The sequence below is a fragment of the Alosa sapidissima genome, chromosome 7 (genome assembly GCF_018492685.1).
Source record: "Alosa sapidissima isolate fAloSap1 chromosome 7, fAloSap1.pri, whole genome shotgun sequence".
In the NCBI taxonomy this organism is placed as follows: domain Eukaryota; kingdom Metazoa; phylum Chordata; class Actinopteri; order Clupeiformes; family Clupeidae; genus Alosa; species Alosa sapidissima.
In genome coordinates, this window is record NC_055963.1 from 25,534,365 (window position 1) to 25,553,070 (window position 18,706).

General features: G+C 44.9%; 3 protein-coding genes across 5 annotated transcripts in view; 1 reads left to right on the plus strand and 2 right to left on the minus strand.

Moving 5' to 3' along the window:
• Positions 1–5,652, minus strand: part of si:ch211-117c9.5 (sodium- and chloride-dependent creatine transporter 1) — an 18,631-nt gene extending 12,979 nt beyond the window's left edge. Inside the window, exons 1-2 of one of the 3 annotated variants that reach the window (XM_042096675.1) lie at positions 5,573–5,652; positions 2,609–2,950 (exon numbers count right to left, since the gene is read on the minus strand). In XM_042096675.1, the coding sequence (XP_041952609.1) occupies positions 2,609–2,921 (313 nt within the window). In that variant the 5' untranslated portion in view covers positions 2,922–2,950; positions 5,573–5,652. Of the gene's footprint in view, positions 1–2,608; positions 2,951–3,847; positions 4,250–4,437; positions 5,032–5,572 lie in introns of those variants that run through there. The other 2 variants (XM_042096674.1, XM_042096676.1) reach the window with 2 other exon arrangements.
• Positions 5,653–6,644: 992 nt separating this feature from the next.
• On the minus strand, positions 6,645–18,589 carry p4htma (prolyl 4-hydroxylase, transmembrane a). The gene is made up of 9 exons (XM_042096677.1): positions 17,861–18,589; positions 17,572–17,653; positions 12,681–12,859; positions 12,225–12,315; positions 11,128–11,296; positions 8,731–8,916; positions 7,863–7,953; positions 7,452–7,557; positions 6,645–7,213 (listed from the first exon to the last, which is right to left on the minus strand). Exons 1-9 carry the CDS (start codon positions 18,215–18,217, stop codon positions 7,017–7,019), a joined length of 1,458 nt encoding a protein of 485 aa, XP_041952611.1. The 5' UTR covers positions 18,218–18,589; the 3' UTR covers positions 6,645–7,016.
• Positions 14,869–17,269, plus strand: LOC121712753 (secreted frizzled-related protein 5). The gene is made up of 4 exons (XM_042096678.1): positions 14,869–15,188; positions 16,264–16,439; positions 16,590–16,679; positions 16,880–17,269. Exons 1-4 carry the CDS (start codon positions 14,869–14,871, stop codon positions 17,197–17,199), a joined length of 906 nt encoding a protein of 301 aa, XP_041952612.1. The 3' UTR covers positions 17,200–17,269.
• Positions 18,590–18,706: the final 117 nt, after the last annotated feature.

Below are 18,706 nucleotides of genomic sequence, written 5' to 3' on the forward strand. Positions count from 1 at the left end.
TGGAAAACACTGCTGTTCGCTACACTGAAGGTCTTGACAAAGAAATAAAACAAACAAGACATTCATATCTCACCAGAAATGACAATGAGTATGAAAGGAAAGAGACGGACACACACACAAAAAAAGAATTCCACCCATATATTTGTATAACTGGAGTGGTTGACATTGTTACGAGCATCCTTGAGAAGTGGTGTGGCATTTTGTAACAGTACGTGCCCTCATAGAGTCATAATCAGTGAGGGGTGATACCAGAAGACAAAAACAATATAACTGCTTTTCAGAAATCTGTGTGGGTGACACTGCCCTTGAAATGTGTGAAGGCCTGACTCTCCAAGGGAGATGGAGGAAGAGGAGGGAGGGGAGCAAGTGATAGTGATATTTATGGATTTGAGTTTATTCTCATTTAAAAGTCATTGTTTTTGTTGCCATTCTCTCCTGACTGGCCTGCTGCTGTGGCAACAGTAACTCTCCAGTGGTCAGTAGAATACAATACAAGAAACTCCAGGAGGCCGTGGACAGACACAACATGGCCCCCAATACACACACACACACACACACACACACACACACACACACACACATCCACATCTCAAGACATTGGTATGCTTATTATAAAACAAATATATGGAGGATTGTACCAATAAAGGAAACCGATAGGGGGAGATGGCAAGAGTCACATGAGAATGACGCACATACAAGGTGAAAGGGGGTGGCTGCTGGAGAGCTTCAGACTAGGAATACACACACACTCATACAAACACACACACACACATACACACAGACGGCCTGAATTGAAAACAGCAGGAGGTCAGAATGAACGAGAGAGGAAGAATTTGAAAAAGCGGGAGCCATTGAACTAAAGAGGGTTCTCTCCCTCTGTCATTCGCTGTTTCACAGGACTGGAGCGAAGCATCATAAAACTGTAGCCTTATATGGAAAAATATCAGTAGCAGCAGCAGGGAGAGCAACACAGATACAGGCAGACAGAGGAGGAGAAGGAGAAGGAGGAGGAGGAGGAGAGAATTGTGTAGAAAAAACTGCTGGCATAAATGAGATAGTCTTGGAGTTACATGTCTTGAATTTCCCCTTGGGGATCAATAAAGTATCTATCTATCTATCTATCTATCTATCTGAACAGAAGACAGTGACAGAAAAAGCAAGGTAGACAGAATTAAAGAGATTGAGGTAGTTAACTGCCATTTTGACAGGCAGCCTTTTAGTATGTGTCTGAAGGTTATCGCCACAGACTGCCTCTCTGTACCTAGGCTGACAGAGACTTTTTCTTGGGGGAGGATAGTGTGCAGCTGGCCTCTGTGGAGAAAGCGAAAGCCAGCTCCGGTCAGCCTCCTGCCAAGACAAAGCCCAGCAGACTCGCCCCTGCTCTGTTGTCATCTAATACAGCTCATTAGGCTTAGCGTGCAGACAGAGAGATGTGCCTCACAACCCTCAAAACGTTTGAAAACAACGACATGCATGGCCTACATAACCAAATCCAAACTATTACTGTAAGTGCAATGCAAAACAAATACCCTGGCCCACCCGATTAATCATAAGAGGAAAACGTTTGCAGATTTGCAGGCTCACGCCAGGCAGTGAGTAACACCACACAGGTAGACACAGAGACAGACAGAGAGAGAGAGAGAGAGAGAGAGAGGAGCAATGGAACAAGCTGCTATTGTGCGTGTGGTAACTCAACCTCATGAAGAGAGAGCACCTCTATGTGATTTCCTGGCTGCCTTGACACTATCAGGGTCACAAGATAGACCCTGAGAGAGAGAGAGAGAGAGAGAGAGAGAGAGAGAAAGAAAGAGGGGGAGAGAGTGGAGGGGGCGGACGGGGGGCGATAGGAGAAAGGATAATCAGGAGCACTCCCTTCATGTACGTTTATGTGCGTACAATGTGGCTGACTGGGAGGAATGGATGCAGATAAGACACTGGCCACTAGAGAAGTGAACGGGGCAGTGCAGGGCCAGGCCAGGCTAGGCTAGGCCAGCACAGACAGAGGTGGCTGGGACTGAAAGAGAAACAGAAGCTGTGTTTGTGGTATGAATGAACTAAATTAAGAACACAACATCCCTCATAACATTCAAGCTATGTACTGTATGTGTGTGTGTGTGTGAGAGAGAGTGAGTGAGTGAGTGAAAGAGAGATCGGAAGACAGAAAAATGAAGACTATATCAAACATGAGTGACAGATAGGATGACGCATGAAAAGAAGAGAGAGAGAGAGAGAGAGAGAGAGAGAGAGAGAGAGAGAGAGAGAGAAAGAAACACACACACACACAAGCCGTATACACTAACAAAACACACATACATACTCACTCACCAGTTTGTTTGTTAATCTTGGATGCACATCTATTTGGGGTGCATATCTTGGATGTATTCTCTATGTAAACTTATATAAATGTTCTGCTTGGGCAATGCAAACATATCTGTCATGCTAATAAAACTCATTTGGTTGAATTTCAGCGGGAGACAGAAAGATGAAGACAACCAACATGAGTGACAGATAGGATGACACATGGAAAGAGAGAGGGGAGACAGAAACAGAGTGCAAAGGAGACACCAAAACAAAACACTCAGCCAGACACATTCCTTCTGCCTCTCACCTCCTCCGTTCTTGTAGCAGAGGTAGGGGAACCTCCAGACGTTGCCGAGGCCGACGGCGAATCCCACGCAGGACATGATGAAGTCCATCTGTCTGCTCCATGTCTGCCGGTCCGCCTGAGCCAGAGGGCAACCTGGGCCCTCACAGACGCACACGCCACCTCCGCCTCCGCATGTGCACATGGAGTGGACAGGGATCGCCACCGCCGCCGTCCCCGGGCCATTGTCACATGCATCGCTGGCGCATAAGCCCAGCCCGGTGACCAATGGGTGGCCGAGCTCCCCCTCCTCATCCTCATCAGCACCCATCTCCATCCCCTCTACCTTGGAGAACCCAACATCCCCTGAATGGGGGAGAGAGGGACAGAAAAAGAAAGAGAGAGAGAGAGAAAGACTCATTACATATGTTATATATGTCACATTCCTTGCTGCTGAGAAAACAGACATTAGACTTTACATGCAGAGGGATGTGCTTTACCCTTACAACTTTTCAAAAGGCAACACCACACAATGTATGTAGACATAACTGAATCTAAACTATGAATTTAATAGCAAAATAAATATCCCGCCCTGCCCCACGCTATAAATAATATGAGGATTTTTGTTTGCAGGTTTGCAGGCTCTCGCTAGCGGTGAATAACACCAGAATAACATTATAAGCCAAACATTTTCAAGACTCCCATTGTAAGTCCATTACTAATGGGAAAAAGGGCAAAAAGCCAGTCCTCATCAGGCCTGTCTGCATGTCTGCCCTGTAGCTAGATGCAAACACAGACAACGACAGACAGCTATGGTCAGTCTCCGCAGCTCACACCCACCTGCTTCCCTCTGCCCACCAAACTGAGGAATAAAGTGGCTTCTGTCTGTCTGGCCACCTCAACCATGACACACACACACACACACACACACACACTGATGCACACAGCCAGGCACACACACACACCTTTATCTCACCCTAAGGTCCCATAAACAGACACACTCAAATTCATCAGTTCATTGCTGTGTTCCTATGACATCAGTGTCAACCACTCCAATCTGGACGCTAGGAAAGCAGTTCATTCCAGATCAGAGTGGTTCCCATGAGTGGCAAGGCAGATGGAGAGAGAGAAGGTAGATGAGTCATTTATCCAGCAGTACTCTCAGTATAGCTCACATTTCTTTTTTTCAGTTATTATAAGGAAATGCCTGCCCAAGTGAGTAAGCTATATCCACACTGATCACATAGGGTACAGTAGGCCTACCTCTTGTCTATCTGTCAGAGTTAGGGCTGTTCAAAGTCACCCTGGGCAGCATTGCTGAATTCTGGCTCTCGCAGTCGAGTTATCCAACATGCAGTGGCAGGTGCACATCTCGAGTGTGCGGTTGCCTCACCAAGACCTAAAGGGTTTTTTAAGGGACATAAGGTGTCTGCTTCCTAATGTAAGCAGACTACCTTTCCGCCGCTACATCACCATTCTGTTACACTCCGACGCTACAATTTATACTAGTAACCAAGACTACGCCGAGTCTGGCGTTCCACTATTGCGTGCTAAAATCCATTGCGTAAAATCCACTGCCCACTGTTGCCAACACCTAGGCTACAGGCAGACATTATAATAGGCTGGCTAAGTTGTAAAAAATCATGAAAGAACGGCGCTGGGCGTCTTTGCCACTGTAGTTAGTAATTCCAGCCATTCTATAAGAATAGACGTAGCCTATGATCATGGGAATTAGAAAACAATAGGCATGTCTAATAGCCTAGGCTACTAATAATAGGGCCTAGTAATAATAGTATAATATTAATATTAATGATGATAATAATAATAATAATAGTAATAATAATAATCCTTACTTGGTATTTGCTCCCCCACTTCAGGCGACATGTTGCGCTGATTAAATAGCGTAGGGCTAACGTTTAGTCCAATGATTTAATGAATGGAATGATTGTTAGCGTCTCAGAAACTGACGCGTTTTTCAGTTCTTCAGTTTTAGGTTGGCTAACGTTTTCTCTGGGTGGTAACTGTCGTCTTAGGATAGGGTATAAATTGATCGTCGGCTATATTTCAGAATCTGTCAGGTTACAATCCAATATGGGTTATTTTCAATGCGTCGCAGACAGACGTTGGAAACGTGGGACTCAGAAGCAGTCGACAAAGCACTTGAAGGTAAGCCTGAAGAATCGCATGGATGAAGGTTAAAGGAAAGTGATAATAAGTCTTGAGGTGTCCGCTGTTCTTTGTTGATTAATCAGGTGTATCTGAGAGATGGACGTGATGCACGTCGCAACTGTCTCGCTTCATCGGTGGGAATGTAAGCCTCACATCGTCGACTAAAGCGCCGTCGAGTCGCCGGAGCGCCCCCCTACTTGCGCAAGTTCTAGGTTTGTGATTGGCCAATCGAGGAGCGTTCCACCGCACGGTTTTAAATCTACATTGCTGTTAAATTGTATCTTGCCATACGCATCTTGGACCCAGATAAATCCTCGGCTTCTGGAAAAAACTATAAGTTGCGTTGTGTTATTAAGTTACATTTAACTGCGAACAGAACACGATGCACTAGTTGATTCGTGTGCCATTGAGGCACTTGAGAAAAACACGTAGGCCTAGGCTACCCTGTGAAAGATGCCGCGAGCACCCTATTAGAATGTACTGTCTAAAAGGCTGTGAATGCAGCTGTGACCTTGTGACAAGTGATTTTCATTCCAGCATCCTTTCGTTTAAAAGAGCGTGGATGCATGCAAGATCACTATAGATTTAATGCTGTGTTGCTGGGCGGAGTTTTAATGCTCAAAGGCATTTTACAGTAGCCTAGAAGTCTTGTGGTAGAAGCGCGCACACGCCTTATCCAAATGTCTGTTTCCGGCAATATGCAATCGCAGGTTATCTGATATAGCCTCATTGATGTAATGGCTTAACAATCTGCGTAAGCATTTGGTTGAAACCCCGGCATTTTAGCCACACAATGTATATACATTGCGCCTTACCTACCTTCAGGATGTTCTCCCCCTTTCCAGGGTCTACCAAGGAATTATCCACAGACGCTGTTTTGACATTGGGTTCTATTTCCAATAAGTCAAGAGAATGTTGATATAATTATTATATCATAGTTGTCATAGGGACCCTAAGGAAACATTCCGGAGGCCTTTTCTGTCCGGACCATAGTTCCGATGACAATGATGCTGATGACATTAATACCCTACTCCTCTTATCAAATCGTTCATCATTAGCCTACTTTTACCCCAATAATATACATATGCATGTGAACATATTGATTCCTAAAACAGTAAATCCTTTATATTTAGTAGGCTACACTCACTAGGCTACCTCAGTAGCTACACAAACTTGAACATGCGCCAGAAGTCATATTTAATTGTCATATCAAATACATTTTATTCCAGCCAGCCGTTAAAAACACACAAAACACGTAGGGCTGTTTTTGGAAAAAGGAAGTGAGGTTGTTATGGGGAAAGAGAAACTGTATGTACTTGACTTGCTGAGTCATTACGTTGTTGCTTCTTGTAGGTACAGTAGACGTTGATTACCACTCCCCAATAAACTGTGTAGGCCTAGTGAAGTATAGACAGTCCTTTTAGGCAAGTCCCTCCACTCAGCGGCCATATTGCAACGCTTTTTGGGCACATCGAGAATCCTATTCGGCAGAAATGCGCGTGCGCAAGGCTTCACGACACCAATCTTGCTCCAGCGGCGAGTTCACAACACATGATTGGCACGATGTCTTCACAACACACCATATCATTGGCTCAATGTATTCACACCACACCACATGATTGGCTCAATGTATTCACATGTCGACATTTTGCCGAGGAAGGGGTGTGATATGTGTAGACAACGGCCATATTGACGTTACAAACTAACACCATGCATTTCTATGGAGGATTTTTTGAGTGCTGTGTCTCCTCATTAGAAAGTCTCTGGTATAGAGCGTTTGACACAGAATTTCACACACACGTTTACATCACTGGCGCCATGCCGTGGACGTAAATTATACTGCAGGTTATTGAAAGCAAGGACCACTCACGCCTTTCCCAGAATAAATAACAGTTTAATTAGAACGCTGTATTTGATAATAATAATTTGATAACAATAATAATTTAATAAAGATACATTTCATTCTTGCCATAAACAAACCTTATACATTCATAAAGAATCAGAACAATAAATACATATCCAACAAAATATAAATAAATAAACCAGTGAACAGATCAATAAATTAACAAACCAGTGAGCAAACTGCATACTCCTGAACCATGTGATAAACAAACTGTAAACGACTGAGTGAAACACACATAAAACACTTCCACTTGGCCAGCGTCCCTTATGTACCAGAGAAAATAAATAATTAATTAAAATCCCTGACCTTGGGATAAGCTTCGGTTGACTCTCTTGATGACAGGGGACCAATCTGTAGCCATCACAAATCCTGGTGGAGGTCGGTGTGAGTGGAATGAGGGGATCTGCTCTCTGGTTGCCAGGAGACCAGGCGCTGGTAGTGAGCCTGACGCTGCTGGTCCGGGTCGACGTTGACCCAAACGCTCCCGACCCACTTTGGGCCACGGGTCACCGCACAGTCACCATGCAGAGAGTACTCATCCAGCTCCCCCATCCACCCTGTAATGCCCAGAAAAGAAAATCAAGTCTCTTCTTTCCTCCAACACCTGCCTGCTGGCAAGACCCTACCAAGAATGCTGCTGGGGGGAGGGGGGAGGGGTCCATTTAGTCCTATTCTCTCATGTCAAAGTTAGTTATTTCCATATATTTCCAGCAATTATTCCAGCAGATTATGGATATTATGGATAATTGCGGCCAAGTGCTTATAATGTTAGGGGTGACTATAACATTATCATACCGTAGCCATCTGACAGATGATTGTACCAGAGAAGTGCCGTCCCGGCAGCTGGTTTCACTTTCAGATTGCCCTTGTCACAGTACTGCTTTGTGAGATCTCCCAGCGCCTAACACACACACACACACACACACAGGCATGGGGAAATGAAGTGACAGAAGAGAGATTATACAGATTTTACTTGTCTATGTTCCATACACGATTCAATCAGATACATGGAAAGCTTAAATTGAACAGCCCTGACTTTGCCTTTCTTACAGTATGACGAGAAACAGTGAACCATGCTGATGTTGTAATACCTCCGCTTTTTTACTCATTAATAAAGACTGAAAAAAAGTCAGTCTGACCCTCTCTGTGGCACAGTCCAATGTATGTGGTGCTGAAATCCCCGTATGTCTGTAGAAGGTTACTCACCCCCTCTTCATAGGTCCTGTTGTCTGCCACTGGGAAGCTGGTTTCGCCCCCATCCTCCACAGTGTTCAGGTACAGCAACACAGTCATGTACCTGCAACCACCCACATGCAACATCAGTCAGCACAACTGCAATACAGTGCCCCGCTCTCCTGCTCCATCTAGGCTGCACACAGCGACTAAGCTGAGGGGACTAACAGTGTGACGAGGCACTCCGCAGTTGAACTGAGATGGTAATTAGAAAGATTCGGACAGGCTGCACAGGATTATTAATTAAAGACGCAAGGAGAAAATTTATTTAAAATTCAATTCAAAATTGTCTTGGCTCGCAAGTCTTCAGCAAATCCCATTCAGTAGAAAACGTACATGTGTTACAAGTCCATAGATTTTGTTCTTTACTTTAACTTTTTGGCTTGATATGTGTTGCTGTGTTTTCAGATATTGTAGACACAAAACCTTGCCACAATTCACAAAAGGAAGCAAATCATAACTGTCTGATAAAGGCATCTATAGTATAATAAATAGATCTAAGTGTGGAAGAAATCTGAGAATTAATTTAGTATCATTTGTCTGATCTTCTGACGGTTCTGTCTCCCTGCTTGCGAAATCTCCTCTTCATAGAGCTTCACATGCAAGTACACACAACCACACTCACATGCACGCACACAAGCACACATGCACACACACACAACTGCAGGGGATCAGGTGGGATGTGGCCGCCAGGTGAGTGTGTGCCCAGGTTTCAAGCACACACTCACACATATAAGCACTCACGTACATATATACACACACAACCACGCATTTGCACTCATACTGTACATACACACACACACACACACACACACACACACACACACACACACACACACACCTGCAAGGGATCTGGTTGGGTGTCGAGATGTTTGCCGCCAAGTGAGTGTGTGCACAGCTGGCATCAGCCCGGGTCGAGCTGCTGTCGTAGTGGGCATGGCTATAGCCACCTTGCTCATAGCGCACCACCTCCAGAGGCTCACTGAGCTCCACCAATGACGAGGGCAGGCGAGAGAAACGCGTCACTCTGATTGGATATTGGAGTAAACAGAAAGACAAAGTCATTACAAAAAACAAACAAATGCATTTGTGTTCCCTGAAAGAAATATTCACAGTGTGTTTGGTCTTCTGCTGTCATGCAAAAATGTTGTTCCTGGTGGTTATTCATTAATGGGTGAAGCACTGTGTTGGTGTACTTAAAACACAGAAGTGGTAATAAATATTTTAAAACCAGGTTGATTAACAATAGGAATGTTTTATTGATGCTGAGAATGGAGTTTGATCACATTTCAATTGATTAAAGATCTGGACAGGCAGAAAGATTTGTTTACTATGGGTGACCCTACCCAAACATTTACACAACCTGTATAGAGAGAAACTGTTGGCACTGATGCTTCAGAGCACTTGATAGCTGTTCCTGATATTCTAGAATGCATGGTGAGCTCTTTCGCCCAATGACTAGTATAAGAGTGTGTGTGTGTGTGTGTGTGTGTGCGTGCGCGCACGTGTGTGTGTGTGTTTGTGTGTTTGTGTGTCCTAGTCCTGATGCTATTTAAAATGCAGTGCTTCCTCTCCAAGACGCAAACCCTGTTAGTGTGTATAATGATGATGAGTATATGTAGGGTGTCAAAGGTATTTGGCATGAATTTGCCATTGACGCTGCTGTCAATGTGGCCATGTAAACATGCACACTAAGACAATGCAAGAATTTGTGCTGGAAAGCAGGAGCAATTATGCCAATGCCTGAAATAACAGAAGAAAGAGGTATTTACTAAAGCATACCTCTGTGCAATGTGAAATATGTCCTAGCCAGACTCTTAAGAGTAGCATTGGGCACCGAAACACGGTTCTAATATGGCACCTGTGCCGACGCAAACGGTAGTAACTGCATCGAATAACAACGTGGATTTCGGTGCCTCATTTCGGTGCTTAAATAGCGTTTTTTATTATTATTTTTTTTATACGAGGCATCACTGCATGTCATGCGCCATCTCTGTCTTGCTCTGATAGCAACACATTCAGATACAGTTAGCGAACACAAACACTGGATGTATAAACCAGAGGGGTGCACCACATAGGCTAGTGGACAGTGTTTGACAGCTTGCGTGAGCCATATCGCGAGCTCGATTCTGTCAAAATCTAGCAGTGGGCCTAACTACACACAAGCAAAAGGCTATGAAACAACATCAACAGTAGCCTATACGTTACACAATATCCTTGCTAATGCGCTAACTGGCATTTATTTGAAATGTTATCAGCAAAGTTGTAAGGTGAAAACTTTATTTCACGGTGTGTTCTAAACAACATAATGGCATGGTATTAATATTTCATGTGCATGAGGCCCATATAGCATCACAATGAATATGAAGATCATGTTAAAAGTTAGCTGGCAAAAACATAAATATGTAGGTTACATACCTGATGTCACTGAGCTGTCAAAGAGGCTATGAAAACATCTCCATACGTTATCGCTAATTAAACTCAGCTGACTGGTGTTAGCGCATAGCCATAGTTGCTGTTAAAATGCCTATTAGGCTAGCGCTGGGAATCTAAACACTTCAACACCGACATGTAGCCTAACATGTTCAAAACTATTACGTGTTATGGATTAAGACATGACATTTCTTGAAGCATTTGGAAACACACTGAATTAAGTGGAAAGTAGAGTTAGATTAGCTTGCTTGCAAATGCAGTTGTCCATGATCTGGCAGTTCTATGGCAAGCGGTTTTAACATACCGGTTTTAGCAAACCGCCTACACTGGGTAAACTTGAAAGCAGAGCTTACCATTGTGTGTGCATGCATGGCAAGCTGTTTTAACATTTAAATGTATTATTCGTAGGAGTAATGCGATATTGATAATAAATTGAATTTAACAGTTTAATTTCATGTTCAAATTTGTCTTATCAATAAAAAAAGCAATTCATGCTTTAGACCATTTTAATTTAAAACATTTTAAAAACAAAGTACCGGTTCAGGCACCGGCACCGTTTTAAAAGTATCGATTTAGCACCGGTATCGGATTAAACCCAAACGATACCCAACCCTACTTAAGAGTACACGAATTGCAATCATATAATCGTGCTTTTCCCATTCTGAAGCATTTATATTGAAATTTTAGGAAAAAACGAATATACAGTGATATGCTTCAAATTATACTTTTAAATTTTAGGCCATACCACCTAGCCCTAGAGTGTGTGTGTGAGTGTGTGTGTGTGTGTGTGTGTGTGTGTGTGTACCTGGTCCTGATATTCTGTAGTGTGCGGTGTGCTCCGTGCCCGAGGTGCAGGCGTGTGTATGTGCTCTTGTGCCGCCGCTGAGTCCACTTGTCCCAGTCTGACCCTGCAGCTCCATCTCTCTGGAACACACCACAACTCAGACGCCTGAACTCCTGCAGAGACAAAACACCTACACGCATGTGCACACACACACAGTACACCCCACACCACACACACATGCACACAACAAAGACATACACATAAGTATAATGATACAAATCACACCCATTCTTGCATAAATACACAATACACATACACACACACACCCACCCATCCATACACACACACACACACACACACACACACACACACACACACACACACACACAATAACGCAACCCACTCTGAACTCTGAATGTGTATTCCGGTACACCTAAGTTATTTTTCCCTCTATGTGCGTTACTCTCGGGTCAGCGGCTGCTTGTTCACTTTTTCCCCTCCGGAACCGAACCCCAGCAGGCCACAGGCCACACAATGGAGCCGGGGGGGGGGGGGGGGGGGGGGGTACCGGAAGGGGGACCTCGCATATATGGGGTGGGGGGGTGACGTGGCGAATGTGCCTGGGTTTGAGTGTGTGTGTGTGTTTGTGATAATGGGTGTGTGCGTATGTGGGGGGATCCTAGGGGGCTAAGATCTGGGCTACTTCCCCACCCAAACAATGAGATTTTAATGAGTAATGATGGGGCAGGTCCGGAACCTGAAGGCTGGGTATTATGTCACTGCGTGGGATCAAAGAATGCATGCACACTCACGCATGCACGCACGCACACACGCACACACACACACACACACACACACACACACACACACACAAGACTATATACACATACAAGACTATACACACACACACACACACACACACACACACACACACACACACACACACACACACACAAGACTATATACACATACAAGACTATACACACACACACACACACACACACACACACACACACACACAAGACTATACACACACACAAGACCATACAGACTCTCATATCTTCACACACGCACGCACGCACGCGCACACGCACACACACACACACTCTTCCTCTTACCAGCTGGGTTGCTCTCTAGGCCAGAGTGGATTTCCCGGAGGTTGTTCGCGCTGAGCCAGGATGCGTCATGAGAGTGTGACAAACTCAGAATCTGAGCAACAAAAACAGAATACACATTTGCCAGAGCCCAAAGTAGAGTCAACCACAGCCCATTCACTGGAGTGCTTAAATTACAATCGTTATAACATTATTCTATGGACTACACACAATATTGACAGCTCAGCAGAGCCTAACATGCACCTGGACACCGACATGCGCCTGTGACCACTGTGCTTAAGCCTTTCCTACGTTACATTGTCATTTAAGAGATGCTTACATACAATTAGGCTTGTAGTATGTATGTTAAGACCTTTTTATTACCAAGTGTGCTCCCTAATTAACTGCCTAGCATTCAATGGATGCTCACTCCAAGCTGTGTAAAGTTCAACAGGAGCAGCTGAGAGAATCATGCCTCACCTCCTCTCTCTGGAGCAGGCCGTCCTGGTTGAGGTCCAGCAGGCTGAACAGCTCCTCCTGGCTGAGTTGGTCCTCTGGTCCGTCTTTGGTCTCTGCGGGCGAGCTCTGCGTCAGGCCCTTCAGCTGGGCCAGCTGCATCACCACGCTGCTCTCCTCCACAGACAGGAAGGCCGGGATCTCTAAAGAAACAGACGCATTTTAGCATAACCGATTAGCGGTAACTTTAGAGGTGCAGGCTGGTTAGCATTAGCGAACATTAGCACAGCTCAAAAAGCATCATGCTGACAATGTTGAGTCCAAGACCAAATCTCACAAACGAGCCAGAAAGCAGGCTATATAGAACTGAGAGGGCAACAGTCACACAAGCAAAGTATGATACCTGAATGTATCAGCCACACACAGAATTTAGAATAGTAATTGTATTGCTATTGCTAATATGGCTGCCCAATCTGTGGGCACTTGTCTTTCTGTACATTAAAAGAATATTTCCATGGGCCATACTAAGGGAGTTGCAACTCAGCTAGTCCAATCCAAAAGTTCAAACAGTTCTGAATACAAGTATTGCACAAAACACCAGTTAGAAGCATCAAGTCAAACAGTCAAAACTGTCAAACCTGCTTGAAGATGACACACACACACACACACTCAGGTGTCAGTCAGTGTTAATCAACGTCACAGTAATCAGGCTTGTCAGGCTTGAGCACTTGCAACAGGCAGGTATCAGGGATCAGAGGCCCAGTCTGAACGACCTGCGATGTGGATCTCTTTGGCTTAGGTGGATCTTTGTGCTCCCCGCCTGAGTGCGTCAGAGTGAGAACGCCTGGTGGGATTACAGGGCCTTGATCTTTTGTGTCGAACCGAGCACCGGAGACGAGGTATTAAACTCTGAGGTGAAACAGAATAGAGGGAACATCAGTTATCATCACATCATCAGTGCTAGTGCTGGGCATACTTGATCAATAAGGGCTGGCTAAGAGCATTTAGCAAAATCCATTTCATGATCACTTTTGTTGATTGTTGCTGATTACATTACTGTACAATCTTACAGCCATGCAGTCCAAGTGTTTGTCCCAACACTTCAAGTCCCACAGTGCGTGGAAGCAGGTGTTTACATGTAAACAGTCGCATAAGTGATTGTGGATATGGGTTTAATGAGTGTGTGTCTTCTCCCTGGGGCTCTGTGTGTGTGTGTGTGTGTGTGTGTGTGTGTGTGTGTGTGTGTGTGTGTGTGTGTGTGTGTGTGTGTGTGTGTGTGTGTGTGTGGAGGGGCCAGCCTGGCCTGCTTTGGCCACTTCCTAGGTGCTAATGAAGAGGGGCCCCCAAATGAATGGGTCACTCTGAAGGGCCCATTGTTCTAGTGGGTGGGAGCCGATGATTTGGGCGAACTTGAGTTTCACTAGTGAGTATCATCGCACATTGTCCTTACTGTCTCTCTCTCTCTCTCTAGGCTGCCTTGAGCATGTGCGCGCACACACACACACACACACACACACACACACACAGCTAATGAAATGTTTCCGGAAAGGCAGCTGCTGGCTACTGTCCTCTAGTAAAGTTTTCATTTGCTCATTAGGCTGGTGAAATTATGTGTGACGTGGGGGAGGGAGGATGAGGGGGGCTTGTATTCCCTGGGGCCACGGGAAGAGACAGGAGAGGAAGTAGGCGCTGGTCTGGGCAGAAATCAGGTTATTCTCACAGCAGGAGAAAAATAACACCTTAACGTCCCACACACAGGCTCAGACACACAGGCTTAGACACTTAGACACACACACACACACACACACACACACACAGAACTCATTTGAATATTAAGCCAAGTCTGCTGAACTACAAGTACATGATCCATATGTGTTATTCAATTAAGCTCAGTCAGCCACTGGTACTATTTAATGTGTCCTAATCCAATTGACTCTTTAACAGAATACTAGATGTTCTCAAACACGGCAATGCCCACAAGAAATGGAAATACAACACAGGATGCATTGAGCAAAAGTCATCCCCTCACCGCTCACAACACACACACATCAGATACCGGAAGGCCCGCCCATGGAGAGGTGACCACTCAGAGCCCAGTATATATACACCTATCCAGGCACTGCCCCTGCCTGCCACAGAGGACTATCCCCACTAACACACAGACACACACACATACAGCCTGCCCCTGGCTTCTCCTGCAGGACCTTTGGATATGTACGTGTCTGCACTACAGCTGTCCCTACTGTCCCTGCTGTTGCTGCTGTCTGGTCTCAGGCCGGTCTCGGGGATGGCGCTGGACGGGGGTCAGTGGGAACCGCGGGCGTCCTCGCGCTGCGTGCCCATACCCAGCCACATGGCGCTGTGTCAGGGCCTGGGCTACGGCAGCATGCGCCTGCCCAACCTGCTGGGGCACGAGTCGCCAGGTGAGGCCGTCCAGCAGAGCGCCAGCTGGCTGCCGCTGCTTGCCCGCCAGTGCCACCCGCACGCCCGCATCTTCCTTTGCTCGCTTTTCGCGCCCGTCTGCCTGGACAGGTAAGAGACCATCTCTGTGCCATCTTACACACACACACACACACACACACATGCACATACACACACACACATGCACACACACACACATGCAGATGTGCACACACGCACACACACATTTTTCCCGTACCGATAAGCAGGATATGATATGAACTCTGAGCTCTTAATATGAAATTACACACACACACACACACACACACACACACACACACACACACACACACACACACACACACACACACACACACACACACACACACACAGATATTCAACCCACTATAAAACTAATACCCAGATGAATGAATTGCTTAAGTGGGTATGAAAAACGGTGCTTACAGACATACAAACATAGACAGACATGATTTCTACATGTAGCATACAGTTTACTTTGTTGCTATGTTGAACTCACTCATACAAAACATGGGCACTCACAACAAAATGATCTTTTGGCCACTAACAAATAATATGATGCACTGTTTGAGCTAAAAAGAGTAATGTCCTATTTCCTATTGAGTCTTCCTATTTGTCTGATATGTTCATATGCTGTGTCATGACAAGCTCTCAACTGAAATGTACAGTCAGTCACCAGCTGATATTGTCTCTTAAGTCAGTCCTTTGCCATTTTACAAATATACTGGAAAGAATATTTTAATGGTAAGTGATTAATATTGAATTTCATTTACAATTATATTAAACTCTGGAACTACATGTTAACGTGTGGCAATCGAGTGAAAACAAAAGTAAAAGAGAGTGATCCGCACACCATATAGCTCCCATGGAAGGTTTTTTATTATGCGTGCAACGTTTCGAGCTCTCTTTTACTTTTGAACTATTTCCTCTGAACCAGCACCCATCCGAAACGGTGAAAAGGGATGTGCGCGGTCACACGTTTACTTAATCGAGTGAAAACAACAATGTTTGTTTACACACTTCCAAATAATACATAAAAAGACAAAAGACATTTCTGATTTCTGATAAGGTGTAGCCTTTTCTTTTCCATCTCAATACCATTGCAAACCAGATGGATCAGACTCTAACCTATTTTCCCTGGTCCTCATCCCTTCTTATCACCTCTCAGGGTGATCTCCCCTTGTCGGAGTCTTTGTGAGTCTGTGAGGGACAGTTGCGCTCCCATCATGAACTGCTATGGCTACCCCTGGCCACGAATACTGCAGTGTGACCAGTTCCCCAAAGACCATCTGATGTGCATCTCCTCAGTTTCACAGACAAACAGCACTAGTACCGGACGATGGGGTAAGTTAAACGCTAGCATATATGTTCACAACATAAAAAACGCAGCCTATGACGCCAAGCATCAATCAATTAGAGTGAATTTAACTATCCATACACATACTCACAGCGATAGCATGGCAGTTACACCCTATGTTGTCTTCTATGTGTCAGCCATTCCCCAGGCCAGCTGTAAAGACTGTGAGCTACAAGAGACAACCTCACCCAAGGAGTTGTTAGAGATTTTTTGCAGAAGTGACTTTGGTAAGTAATGGTTCCCTGCCTCCCTATCCTTAGGATTTTGTTCACTTTTTACTATTGCCTTTTTTTTTAATGGTCATATCAAATCCTATAGTCACCACCAAAAGTTCATGCACACTGTCTGAAGCCTAAATATCAGTTTTTTCATAACATTTCTTTCTCCTCCTTCTCATCTTATCTCCCTTGCTTCTCCATCCTCCCAGTGGTGAAGCTGCGTCTGACCAGACTGAACTCCAGCAGCTCGGCGGTGGCCAGATTCTCCCTGGGCTCTCGGCTAGAGGTGCTGAAGCACGGGCCTCTGCTCGGGGGGGAGATGCGTGGGCGCCTGTCCCTCTGGCTGGAGCGGGACGCCACCTGCGTGGGCAACCTGAGCCGTCACCACCCTGACGGGGGCACATTTCTGGTGACGGGCACCGTAACAGGCAACAGACTGTTGGTCAACAAGGCCTATGGCTGGTCCAAACGCGACAGGAACCTAACCAACGCTGCCCGCAAGTGGAAACGCCATCGTTGTAGGGGATAGGGGGTGGGAGGAGAACAAGCTTTTCTTTTTTTTCTTTCATCTCCGAGGAAGGAGTGGGGGCATTTCCCACCTGAAGTGCCAAGAAGCAGGCCCTAGAGGGCGCTGCTGCAGCAAATGAAACTTCAGTGATGTACATAATATTTGATTGAAAGTAAAAATATGTTGTTTTGTTTTTATATGAAAACTAGAAAGATTTGTAATAATTACAATAAATACTTTTTTATAAACGGTCTGAGTTTTGTGTTTATGAAACAGAGCATGGCTGATGAATAGGCTTATAATCCTACTTTTCCATATTATGACACAGGAGTAGCCTTGGGATAGCAAGTAATATGGGCATTTCATTGAAGGAATTAAAGCAAATCATCTCACCAAACAGAAGGGGTTTCAAACTTAGAGTCCGCATTTCATGGGCTCGATCATCTACCAGAGATACTCTCTGCACATGGCCCACCTAAACAGATGCATGCAAAGAAAAGGGTGATATGATATTAGATGTAGAATGTCTTCTAAGAGGAAGTGTTTTTAACTTCATAAACCACACTCCCCAACACAGGTGCTTTAGTTATCTGTCACAAGTTTTATATTCATAGGCCTATGTTTTGTTTTTCAAAATCCACCATGCATGTTTAATATTAGCCTATAAACTGCATGTCCTCACCCTAATTCCCTCTAAGCGTGGAAGGCGATATGACTGTCCAAGGTTCAGTTCTGAATCGGCAGGAGGACGAAAGGGATGTGAATCAGAGGGAGGATGATGGATGTTGCTGCTAGGTTCCGTGGCAGATTCCTCTACTGATCTAACTTCTCCGTTTCCAGTGTTGTAGTGTACGTACAGGAGTAGACCAATGACGTTGATTATGTACAAATGGAAGAAGACCATTACTACCACAAAATACGCACGAGAGCATACGTTACTCTTCTGAACATTAACCCGATACGGTGGGTGCGGTAGACGGGCATGTAGAGGTATCCCATCCCCGCACGAACTGGGCGAGCTTTCCTCAAATTCCATCATTCTCGTGGTAGTCAAAACATATCTAAGAGCATAAAACGCATGTGAATTAGCTGCTATACTCCGTTGTCTGCTCTACAGCTTATCAAAACGAATAACGGCACAGGTGCCACTTCCCTTCCCAGACGTTGACCACCAAGCACAAACATCGGCTTTTCACTTTAAAAAGCGTGGAATCAATCAGAAACCATTTATTCTACGCCCACTGACCCTACTGTTTTAAGACAGCCTCGTCTACTTAACTGTCATACAGATTAAATTGCAGCAGAGTGGGAAATAAAACGGCAAAGGCTAACACCGATTCGTTGGCTAATACCCATAGCTATCTAATAGCCTACCACAGTAGATTTGACAGGACATTTTTTTCTGCATAGGGCAGCAGAAACTTCCGGGTCGTTAAAAGAGTTGCTTCTAAATAAAAGCAAAAGTCAGTGGGTTAAACATGAAAATATATATTTAAATACCAATAATGAAATGAAAAATAAAGAAAAC